Source organism: Lissotriton vulgaris, chromosome 7 (assembly GCF_964263255.1).
Source record: "Lissotriton vulgaris chromosome 7, aLisVul1.2, whole genome shotgun sequence".
Lineage (NCBI taxonomy): Eukaryota > Metazoa > Chordata > Amphibia > Caudata > Salamandridae > Lissotriton > Lissotriton vulgaris.
Window position 1 is genome coordinate 811,795,240 of NC_141695.1, and position 12,977 is coordinate 811,808,216.

Sequence of the window (12,977 nt, forward strand, 5' to 3'; positions counted from 1 at the left end):
GCCGGATGAAATTGCTTTCGGCCCGCTTGTCCAGATCGGTCTCGTCACCGCGTCCATCTCCTACCTCGGATGGGGCTGGGAACCGCCGATTCAGCCTGTGGCATCGTCCTTCAACGAGGCCCCATGGGCGTTGCTCGCCCATCGGTAAGGCGTACAGCTTGTCATCGAAGCCTGGTCCTCGTTCTGCAGATGGCATGAGTTCCCCTCGGGATGTGGGCTCTCTCTCGTTGTCACCCTGTCCCCTGTTTCCGGACGTCGGGGTGACTAGGGCCCAAATAGAGGCCTACGTTATGGCTCGGCAGGCTTCTATAGGCCCCCCTCCTCTACCTGAGATGTCCGCGGATCCCGTGCCATGTGCGGGTCCTTCCGCGGAGTCGCCGGTGGCTTTGGCCCCGGCGCCGATGAGTACCGGCTTCAGGTATTGGGGGTGTGGTGTCGTCAAGGTGCGGCCCTATGGGGTTCCCCTCTTCGACCCATGGTGTCCCTGCCTCGCCAAAAAACCCAGCGGAGTTCCCTGTGGTGCTGCAGGAGGTCGGCGGACTCACGGTTTGTCCCTGAGTCCCCCTCAGTCCTCTGGACAGGCGGCTGCCTTACCGGAGGCCAGCGGCTTTTCTAGCCGGCCCTGGTGGCGCTGTGGGTGGTGGTCGGGACCCAGAGCGCCTTCCCGAGTCCCTCTCGGTCCTCTACGTAGGTGGCTGCCTCTTGGGAGGTTAAGCCGGCGCCTTTTCGATGCCGTTCCTTAGTCGCTCTGGCTCCAACCCAACCCTATTCTCCTAGGAAGCACATGGTGGTGGAGGTCAATTCGGCACCCCTGATGGCCACTCCGGCGCCTATGGTGGACTGCTCGGCGCCGTCCCAGCGTCAGGTCATCGAGTCGTCTCCGGAGTTCCCTTCCTCTCCGTAGGTTTGTCATCTCCTTGTCTCCTCTTCACCGGAGACTCTGCGCCGCGTCGTTGCTTTTTCTCCGGCATCTTCCAGGGAGGGCTCTTTTCCATCTCCACTGCCACAACGCCCAGACCCTCTCTTCCACAACTCGCTGTTGGTTGCCCCACAGGTTTTTCCGCCTTCTCAGTAGGCCCCTCAGGCGCCCCACTCATCCATGGATCTTCCACCCTACAGTGGCTGTCCGTTTCTTATTCCAGCTGGCCTCAGGGATGGGCGGCTTAGTTTACAGCCATCGCCCACGGATAAATTGCTCTCTCCCCTGCGACTACCTACGGAGATGAGTGCAGCCTTTGTCTGGGCCATTTCCACGTCTGCTTGCATTTTGCAGATGGGCAACCCGGTCACCTATTCCCTACGGACCATTTGTTGGAGGTTCTCCACCAGGGCTCTGGTGGAGGTGATCTGCTTCTTCCATTTGAAGCTTCGTTCCACAATTTTCTTCTGGGGGCCTTGGGCCGTCCTGCCACGGGAGAACCGGTGCCTCAGCCGCTCTTCAACCACCACCGTCCTGCTCCGCAAGATCCAGTCTGCCTTTCTTTCCGCCCTTCTACTTAGGCCGTCTTCTACTGACTGCTTTTCTTTCCTTGCCTTCAGTGTTGTTTCCTCCATCACCGGAGGCCCAGTGGTTGGATTCTTGGGGGCGTAACATTTTCGCTTCCTCTAGTGCTGCTTTGGGGCACTCAACACACTTTGTGTGTTGGCCAGGGCTACCTCCAGCCTATGGGATTCCGCGGAGTCCCTTCTGCCTCCCTCCTCACATGAAGGTGTCTGCACTGATCTGCTGCACCATGTGTTGGATGGCTGGGAGTTGGCCGCATTTATTCTCCGTTTGGCCTTGGATGTTGCTGATGCTCTCGGCTGCGCTATGGAAAGTTCTGTGGCTCTCCGCCGCCATGCTTGGTTTGGGAGGGCATTTTTCCGGAGAATTTTAGGGAGCGTCTGGTTGACCTTCCTTTTGATGGAGTTCTTTTGTTTAACATTCACGTGGACTCCGCCATTCAACGGCTCCTTGCAGGGCTCCGCCCTCCTCCATATCCATAAGCTTTAGCTTGTCGGTCCCAAGGTGCTTATGGGAGGTGTTTATCCCACCTTTTTATTTGGGCCTAGTGTTTTGGTTGGCCTTGTCTGTGTGTTCTGTGTGGCTTGATGTGCCTTCAGGGTCCTTCAGTTGGCCCCTCTGTACTGTTGGCTGCTGGTACAGAACTTTGGTTTTTGTGGTGTGGTGTTTTGGTTGTTAGTACATCCGTATAGGTCCTCAGGTTGGGCCATCTGTGTATTTTTTGGCTGCCCTGTAAGCTGTCTGTGGTACTTCCCGCAGGTCCTTTATGTTCTTGTCCTCTGCTGTGGGGTTTTTCCCTAAGAGGGTTCCCATGTTTTGTTGGGACGTATCATACCCTAGGTGGGTTACGTGTAGCTATTGTGTAGCTCTATCCTATGCTGGGAGGGTGAGGACACCTTTTTGGGTTCCTTGCCTTTCCTGGCGTCACTGTATACTGCTGGTGCGGTCTCTCTCTTTTGTGTTAGCGCGGCTTGTGCTGCTCCAGGTTCTGTCTTCTTAGTGTCTGCAAGATCGCCAGACCGGCTTTGGCATGCCGTTGTGTCATGGTGTTCCTACCTTTTTTGTCCAGCATTTCGGCCTGGTTCTTTGTCTGTTGTTCCAGGAGAGCTAGGAGTCTCCTAGTCTTCTGTGTTCTGGCTGACGGCGTAGGTCCGTCCTGCGTTTTTTCTCCTCTTTCTATTCTGCCTGGTGTCATTTCTTTCATGGGTCGGCTTGTGTCTCTGGAACGGCCCTTCTTTGGGGTTTGTTCTGGAGTTCCCTGGCCTCTGCTTTTGTTTTGCGCTTAACTTGTTCTGGATACACTGCTTCATGGTATTTGCCAGCTGCACATGCCTGGTCATTATGCTCCGCCTCCATGGGCCTTGGTGTGTACCCTTGTGCTCCTGCCCCTTGTTCATATGGAGCTTTGAGCGATTGTATCTTTCTTCACACTCCTGCGCTTCTTGGCTGGGGGGCCGTTCCTGCCTTGTCCGCTGCCTCGGGCTGATGCCTGTTCAGCTGTCCCCTTCGCTGTTTCCACCTCTTCCCCTTGGAAGTTTGGGGTGGTTCTTTTCTTCCTTGGTACTCCTCTGGTGCTGTCTGTCCCTCTGGGGTTTTCTGGTGGATGTCCCTTCTACCTTGGGTCGGTGTGGGGTATCCTGGCCGGTGAACACCCTAAATATCGAATCCAAAATATAGACTGCCCAGAATATCGAATTAAAAATATAGACAGCCCAGAATATCGAATTACCAAAATATAGTTGGATAGAAAATCGAAATTGAGGTAAGAAATATCTATTTCCATAATATTGAATTTAAAATATAGTTTCCCATAATATCGATTTTTTTTTTTTTTTTTACTGTTATGTATGCTAGTATATGTGTTAAAAACATATATTATTTTTGTAATGTATGTTTCATTTTTTTAAAGTAATGAATGTGATGGTATTTCATTTTTTTCGTAGGTTAATTCCGTAGCGGGTTGTGGCTTTATAGGGGAATAGGGTGGGAAGTAATTTAATTATAGTAAATTAAATATGAGTTTTTATGAATTTTTAATTATTTTTTATTTAATTTTACGTTTTAGTTCTGTAGCGGGTTGTGGGTTTATAGGGGAATAGGGTGGAAAGTTATTTAATTGTAATTAGGTAAATATTTATTTTTATTTATATGTATTGACAATTAATTCATTGTTAATTAATTATTAATTGATAATTTTTATTATTTGATAATTAATTCTACTTAATTGTTTAATTGATAATTGTGTTAATTGTTTTAATTTAATATTTGGAGTATCTTGTGGGTATAGGGGAATAGGGTGGGAAGTCATGTAATTGTAATTAAATAATTATTTCAATTATTTTTGTGTATTGTTAATTAATTATTAATTGGTAATTTCTTTATTACTTATTACATTTTTGGTATTGAAAATAAATTGGTTGTTAATTAATGTTAATGTTAATGTTATGGGGGATTTATAAAGTGCACGGCTACTCCAAAGAGTGTCCTGGCGCTGAAAAGGGCCACCTTGAAAGAGAGAAGGTATGCAATCTAGTCCCAAGGTCTACATTTACTGAATAAACAACCTGGTCTTAAGTTGTCGCCTGAAACCAAGAAGCTCCTGTTCTTGTCTAAGGACGAGGGGGAGCAAATTCCAAAGTCTTCCTACTACCACCTGGAAAGATCGACCCCCCTTCCTAGACCGAAAAAATTCGACACCAGTAACAGGTGTTGTGTTGATGACCTCAGAGTCCTAGCAGGAATATAGGGTGTAATCCTCTTTCTAATGTACTGAGCCCCACTATTATATAGGGCCTTAAAGGCCAACACCAGAGACTTAAAATGTAAGCGCCCAAACGATAATTTAGGGATTCCCAGGTAAAGAGCTTTCGCATAATCTAACATGGACATAATCAGGGCTTGGACCACAATTTCCCTATGGGACAAAGGGAGGAGAGGTAGAAAGTTTCTCATCATTCTTAGAAGTCCAAAGCATATGCCAGCCACAGATTGCACCTGCGACTTCATGGAAAGATCCGAATCAATCAAGACTCCCAAATTTTTAACGGTGGTAACTGGACAAGCAGGGTGCAATTGATTCTGAGGCCACCAAGTCCGCCATTCATTACCTGGAGTATGTTCGAAAAAGAATATTTCAGTTTTAGCTGAACTATACGATAGTTGATTTTGTCGAAACCAATCAAAAACCTTAGTCAAACATGTATGGATAGAGTTTTCATTCAACGGCTCCTCTTTCTCATACGTGAACAACAATTGAGAGTCGTCAGCGTAGGTTATAACATTTGCCCCATATTGTTCTGCGAGGGGAGCCAATGGTGCCATATAGATATTAAATAAGGTTGGGCTCAAAACTGAGCCCTAGGCACTCCCACATTCATCAGAGGAATATCTGCTGAAAAAGGGGGGGACCACATAGTTTGCTGACGCTCTTCAAAGAAAGAGGAGACCCACCTGAAAACCGTGCCCCCGATACCACATTCCCTCCGTCTCTGTAAGAGTCGACCATGGGGCACGGTATCAAAAGCTGCCGAGAGGTCCAGCAGTATCAAAACTGCCTTGCTTCCTCTGTCAATAGATCCATCTATCTATTAGTAGGTAATTCATTTTTAATAAATAACAATTATTGGTATTTATAATTAATTAATTATTAAATATTTAGTAATTGGTAATTCATTTGAATTAATTTTAAATTGGTATTGAAAATGTATGTATTCTCATTTAAATAATAAATCATTACTTTCCCAACTGTTGCACTCTCTGGAGTGGGAATAGTAATTTTTACCCCTACGCTATCCAACTCTTTCCCAACTGTTAAACGCACTAAAGTGGAATAGTCATTTTTACCCCTATGCTATCCAACGCTTTCCCTACTGTTGCACTCTCTGGAGTGGGAATAGTACATTTTACCCTCCTGCATTACAGCTCTTTCTCCACTGTTGCACTCTCTGGAGTGCGAATAGTAATTTTTACCTCTACGCTATCCAACGTTTTCCTTACTGTTGCACTCTCTGGAGTTGGAATAGTAATTTTTACCCCTACGCTATCCAACGCTTTCCCTACTGTTGCACTCACTGGAGTTGGAATAGTAATTTTTACCCACCCGCTATCCAACAAATTCTCTCATTTTTTAGTTGTTCAAGTGTGAATACAAATTTTATTCCCTTAGCTATTTAATATTTTTTATTTTGTTATATTTAATGTAGTGTAAATTATTAATTACCATAAAAATTATTACTTTATTTAATTTAATTATTCTACATTATTTATTTTTATATTTAGATAAGGGGGCCGATTCCGATTCAGGAAAAACCACTCCGAATAGCAGTACGGAGTGTTTTTCCCGTACGAATCGTACCCTGCAACGTCCCCGTCCGTACGATGAAGTACGATTCGTACCATGAGCAGGACTCCGTATGAATTGTACAAAAACCGTCCGACTCTAATCTCCGCATGATTCTCCCTCCGAACTTGCTGTACGCGACATCCGTACGGTTCGAAGCAGGTTTTCCCGAACTCAGCAAGTACGATTCATGTTGGGAATGCACCGTACAACGCTTTTTTACGGGAGCCCAAAACGTCCGGTGAAGCAGAGTACGCCTCGAAACAGGTACGGAACGGCCCCCGGGTACGGTGCGTACACCCCATGACTCAGGGGTACGGTGTGTACCCCTACGATCATGGGGTGTATGCACCATACCCCATGATCGCAGGGTGTACGCACCGTACCCCATGATCGCAGGGTGTATGCACCGTACCCCATGATCACAGGGTGTATGGTGCGTACACCCTGCGATCATGAGGTACGGTGCGTACACCCCATGATCGCAGTGTTACGCACCATACCCCTGCGATCATGGGGTGTATGCACCGTACGGTGTATATGTGATTGTGTGGTTGTCTGTACGAATCGCCTTTACTTGACGTGGACCGTACGAATCGCGTACTCATACCCCGGTCCAGATCGTACTCGTTGGGTCGTACAGCATGTTTACGAATCGTACGGTTCACTGTGAGGGTCCATGTCGTACGGTTTCACCCTTGCAATTCGTACGGTTCGCGTTGATTCGGACGGATTGACGAGATACGGATCGTCCTACGCAATTCGGACGGGCGTGTACGATTAATGTGGAGAGGGCTCCGGATACGATTCGGATGGCCGCTTTTTATCCCGAATCAGAATCGGCCCCAATATGTTTATTTATATATATGTAAATATATTTTTAATAATGTTCTAAATATTTTATAATTAAGATTACTAATTATGTTATAATATTATTAAATATATATGTTAAAACATTTGTTTTACATTACATCTATTATTTTTACATTTGAAGCTTTTTCACATTATTTTAACTGTTTTATTTAATTGTGTGTATTATTTAATTACTTTTATATTATTTTTAATACATTTAATAAAATTACATATTTTAGTTAACTATATTTTGACTTTTTATATTTCGGAATCAATATTTTAGTACTTACCTTTTTGTAGATAGACATTCTATATTCTGTCCCTCGATGATTTGTAGTCGATATTTTGGGTAGTCTATATTTGGTCTCTCGATATTTAGTCACTGAACCATCCTGGCCTTCCCTTTGCTGGCTTTTGCCTACTTCTTCTTGGTGGGGGCTGGGATGCCCTTCCCCCATGACACGTCCCCTGCTGGGGTCCTGTGTTTCTTCCAAGCTGGGGAGGGTCTCTCGCAGGCCCTCTGGGTATGGCATCTCTTCTATGTTAAGGAATTCGCGGCTAGTAGTCTCTATCAGATGTACAAGTTACTTACCTTCGGTAACGGTGTATCTGGTAGAGACAATTCTAGCAGCAGATTCCTTCACGACCCGCCCTTCCTCCCCGTTCTGCGAGGACCTTCAGCTTGGTTTTCTGTATTTGCCTCCCTCTGGGTGGCTTGTCCCTCTTCTTTTCCTCCCTTGGGGGATGCTTCGTTCTATTTCTTTATTCCACCCCTTCCTTGCTGGTACTTGGACGGTTGGTTCATGTGTACTTCTGCTTTCCTGCACCCTGTTTTTTTTTCAGTGTGGGGGCCTACTCTTGTTCTTCCTTTTTATTGCTCGGGGTTTCGGACGCCTCTGTGGTCCTGGGGGTTTCTCTGTTGTAACTCAGCCTTTGGCTCCTTCTAGGGGATATGGCCCTCCTTGATGGTGTTGTCGTGGGGTAATTTGCCGTTACTCATCTGTTTCAGACTTGTTGCCCTTCACTGTTGTGGATTGTCATTGCAATCTTTCTATCTTCTGCTATGCCCTTTTGTCACATGTTTTTCTTCCTCCAGGGAGGATGTCGCCTTAGCTGAAAGGTTGCTTCTCAGAGTGGTGCTCTGCTCTTTCCCTGATGTGGCTTTCAGTGCCATAGTGCCTGGCACCTTCTCAGCTAGTACTGTTCCTCACCTTTCGTTTCCTCTCTTTTCTGTTTTCACAGTTTTTTCCCACACTGTTCCCATGCTCTCACAGTTTTGTTTGTGATGGCTCCCTGTTGTGGCGCGGAAAAGTTCTCAGAAGAAAACTAACTTCAGCTCGCCGGGGTGGGGCTTATGTGACCTCGCTGACGTCACGCCTGCGGACGACGTCAGGGCGCAGTTACGTGGAACCGCCCCCCGGGTGCAGAGATGCTGTGGCCAAAATTTCCGGCTCCAGTCTCACGCCTGGGGATAATTCTATGTTAAGGAATCTGCGGCTAGAGTCATCTCTACCAGATACACTGTTACCGAAGGGAAGTAACTTGTACGTCTATTCATGTAAGATAATGCTTTATTGACATTTCTAAATATGTAGTACTTGCCAAAGCTAGGATTACTGTGTACACCATGAAGCATCACACAGTTAGAACCTGATTCTAATTTGTATGATCCCAGACCCTCGGTACACCTAACCTTAAAGGACAGCAGTCAGTAGGCACCTCACAGTTTTCTTGTGTGCCCAGTACTAGAGTACAGGTGACTCCTGGCCCTTTTTGAAGTGCTTGTGATGTCTTTTCGAGTCATGATGTATTCAGGATGGACTGTTCCCATGAGGCACAGGGTCAGACTGATTTGCATATGGCCATGTCTGAACTGGGGTGGCTGAGTGAGCTAAAGAACGGTGATGGATTAAACCCAGATCAGTTGACTGGGGGTGAGTTTGATTTGCTCAAACGCTCCGTTCATCATCCCCTTTTGTTTTGCTGTATTCAGGATATGGGCATTCAAAATGATTAGTGCTTCTAGTTGGTTTGTTGTCCTGCTTTTCTAAATTTCTTTACTCTGGTTGGTCAATATTGTCCATCTGTCCAGCCTTTTTGTGTTTAGTTCCCTTCCAGGAGACATCACCATTTGTTTTTTCGATAACCATCTGTTGCCTCCTCTGCTTGCACCTCCTCCCTCCCATGATAGCTGCCATCCTTTCTGCTGCATGCCCCACCCCCTGCTGCACGACACTGCATTGACTTTTGTGGCTATGGCGGCATGGCACGCTTTAGCTTTCAACATCTAAATCTTAAGTATAGCATGCCACCATTTCTTCAAAAGTCAATAAATAGAAAAACAAAGGCAGGCGGACGCAGCATTTCTTTTATATTTGCATAGCAATAGCTCAAAATGTAACTAATGCGATACCTAAATGGTTGCACCCCATTAGTACCAATTTAACACCCACATTTAGCAATAAGTAGCAGGTGACCATTGCAGCTTTGCAAAGGGCCTTCCACCATGCTGCAACATGTGTCACTCCATTTTTGGTTATGTTTGAGCTAGAATCAAGGTTCTTCTTGTTCAAATATGCAGATTATGCAGCAGATGATCGATTATGTGGCAAAAGCGTAAATAGTATAATTATGTGTAAATCAGGACAGCTGAATAATCATATAATTCCAGTGGCCCTGCTCATACGTCTGACTAGGTCCAGAAGTGCTCCTCTGTCTTTGGCTTTTTTTTGTGTCTCACTGAGTTTATAGTTTAGCCTCTATTGAATTGAGGAGGACTAAACCTAAGGTTACCACTCCACAACATAGACTACTGTACCACATAATTACTCTCCATAACACCTAATCCCACGTGACATAATTCTGATACCCTAAGGGGTCGATTCCGATACGGGAAAAACCGCTCCGAATAGCCGTTCGGAGCGTTTTTCCCGTACGAATCGTACCCTGCAACGTCCCCCATACGTACGACAAAGTATGATTCGTACCAGGAGCTGGACTCCGTACGAATCGTACAGAGACCGTACGAATCAAATCCCTGTACGAATCTGCCTTGGAACCCGCTGTACGGTTCGCGGCTGGTTTTTCCGACCCGGCAAGTACGATTCGTGTCGGGTACGCACCGTACGACCCTTTTTCTATGGGAGCTGAAAACAGCCGTAAAAGCAGAGTTCGCCCCGAAACAGGTATGGAACGGCCCCCCCGGGTACGGTGCGTACACCCCATGATAGCAGGGGCACGGTGCGTACCCCTGCATTCACTGGGTGTACGCACCGTACCCCGTGATCTTGGGGTGTACGCACCGTACCCCATGTTTGCTGGGTGTACGGTGCGTACACCCTGCGATCACGGGGTACGGTGCGTACACCCCAAGATCGCAGGGATACGCACCATACCCCTGCTATCATGGGGTGTACGCACCATACGGTGTGTAAGTGATTGTGTGCTTTTCCGTACGAATCGCTCTTACCTGGCGTGGACCGTACGATTCGCGTCTTCATACCCCAGTCCAGGTCGTACTCGTCGGGTCGTACGGCATGTGTACGAGTCGTACAGTTCACTGTTTCAGCCTTGCAATACGTACGGATCACGACGATTTGGACGGTTTGACGGAATACGGATCGTACTACGCGACTCGGACGGCGATGGCTCCAAAAAAAAATCGTACAGACGTTTTTTTTCCAGGATCGGAATTAACCCCTAAAAGCACATACTTTTTATCCACATAATTCCACTGCACAAGATACTATATAATTCCCCTACACACGACGTACATCCACTCCACTCCAAAACACATTAGTTAAAAACTTTTACATTTACAATGCCAGTAGCTCTAACTCTTGCAAAGGTGGGACTTTTTGCATTGCAAATGGTTGTCCTTGTGATCATATAGCATCCACATTCATGTGTGAAAGACGGTGTGTATGGTGTGAAATTCTTCAATGGGATGCAAGGATAAGGGGAAAAAGAAATGAAATAAAAGTGAACAATTCAAACACTGGGTTATAAGTAATTGGTGAAGGTAGAAGATGACATAGTGGGACTGTGTATATAGCTATCTTGTTTCTGTCTGCCTGTACCAATTTTGAAGAGACTAGCTCATGTTTATAAATCTGTGTAAGATGTGATCTGTCATTGCAATAAAGGAATACATAAATTATTACATATAAGCTGCCATTATGTCCCTATGTCAGCCTGTTTTAGAATTATTTACATTGAATATTTATCTTCTTTACTTTAAATATCCAATTGAATGACTCATCCTTTGTTATTTTGGCCATTGTGTATTGAATACTTACCACAGTATTTTATCTTTTCCTGTAATAGGAGTGGTCAGCAAGTCCCCTGTTTGAAAGGAAGGACACTAAAAAGGATTTCTTCTTGGACATAGATGGAAGAGCAGGATTGGTAAATAAACGGTACACATCTATTACAGATGCTGGAGAGGAGATATTGGCAATGCTAACGGTGAGCTAATGAACATGTTTCATCGTCTGTGGTTAGAATTGCACTTTTTAGAACATACAGCTCATTTTCTTTGAAAAACTATGCAAAATATGCAGCCATTGACAGCTAAACTTTGTATATTGTGTGAAGCCATTAGCAAACCATACATTTTTCACAAGTATTTTTTGCAAAGGCGAGCTTTCCAAGTTATAAAATAAGGAAGAATGTCATAGTGTCACTGTTGCTTACTGTTAAGGCACTAAAAACGTGGGTGTTTAAGAGCACAATCTTGTAAATTCCTAATCTTGTGCTTCACTGACTCCGCCGTGAGGCCTTTCTGGGACCATTCGCTATATAGGTGTGATTAAAATAGAATAGAATAAATTAGAATTTAGAATCACTTTTTGAGCTATCTCTAACATTTAATTCTCCAAGACTGGATCTTAAATATATTCACATGCTTAACTAAAGCCCTGTTGTCGAGCTAGTGTTTCAACTGTAATTTTAAAATAGCAGTGTAATGCTGACACAGCATGAAGGGCCTTCAACGGTGTCACTTTCGTAGCACAATCACCTCATTTAAAAATACACAAACTATGACGAATGAGGTGAGAGCACAGAAAAAAACACTCCCTCAAGAGACCATACCTCAGATTTTTTCTGTACATAAAATAGTAAAAGAACTCTGCTCAGCTTTGTTCAGATAATAGTTTCTTCAATTCTTTTTTCATGATCTCTGCTTACTCTACCCCAGGATCAACATTCTTACTTAAGTGCCTCCCATATATTATACTGGGGACGGTACATTGGCAATATCCTGTGCATCTGGCAATGGATCACAGGATACCCTACAACATTTCTTACACAAAATCAATGAAAACAAATGGAACATCAAGACATCACACTTTTTGGCTCAGAAATAGATTTCTTGGACATTACAAGATATGCACACGATGGCAAACTGCATACAAAGACATTCCCCAAGCTGACATCAGCCAACTCAATACTAAGAGCAGACAGCTGCCACTCACTCACAACAATAAAAAATTTGCGACGAAACTGCAGTAATACAGAAATCTACAGAGAAAAAGCTACAAACCTATTAAGTAGACTTGAAAAAAGAGGATATAACACAACACATCTAGATAAAACGGCTACAGATTGTGCAAGGATATCGCCCAACAAATTGCTAAAACCCAAGAACCTGGGTAGGGTGACCCAAAACATATGGAAAATCATGTTTCTAACTGATTTCCATAACACGCATCACTACATCTGAAAAATCCTTAAAAAGCATTGATACCCCCTGACAAACAACGTGACCCTAAATGATCAGATACAAACTTTTCCTCAAATGGGCTTCAGGAGAGCGAAGAACCTCAGCCAAGCTCTTGTCGATCAGAATATAATGAAAAAAGAAAAACCTACCCTGAACTTCATGTTCAAACCTCAAGGATTCTACACTTATCTCAATTGCAATGCCTGCAAGCAGGGCATTAACAAACAGATGGAATTTACCCTACCAGGTAATTGCACATCTAAAATTTGAGACTGGATAAAATGCAACTACGTGATTTATGTAATTATTTGTCCATGCAACAAAGCATATATGAGAAATTTACCATCATACCACTTAAAACTAGAATCTTGGAACAGTACCGAAATATTCACAAACCAGAAACAGGAGCCCCGGTCCTAGATCACTTTCTGAAATGCCACCCTCACAACAAGACTTTTAAATTCTTCAGATTGGAACACATCATACCACAAACCAGAGGTGGCAATCGGGAACCCCGCATGAGACAAAAGGAAGGCAAACTTATTCTGCTTATGGAT

The 12,977-nt window shown here is 44.7% G+C and overlaps 1 protein-coding gene across 1 annotated transcript in view; it reads left to right on the top strand.

The window, feature by feature from the left end:
* DNAH17 (dynein axonemal heavy chain 17) overlaps positions 1 to 12,977 on the top strand; it is a 15,539,113-nt gene that overhangs the window by 3,702,527 nt on the left and 11,823,609 nt on the right. The window contains exon 17 of the mRNA XM_086931082.1: positions 11,022 to 11,162. Within this exon, the coding sequence (XP_086787208.1) occupies positions 11,022 to 11,162 (141 nt within the window). The remainder of the gene's footprint in view (positions 1 to 11,021; positions 11,163 to 12,977) is intronic.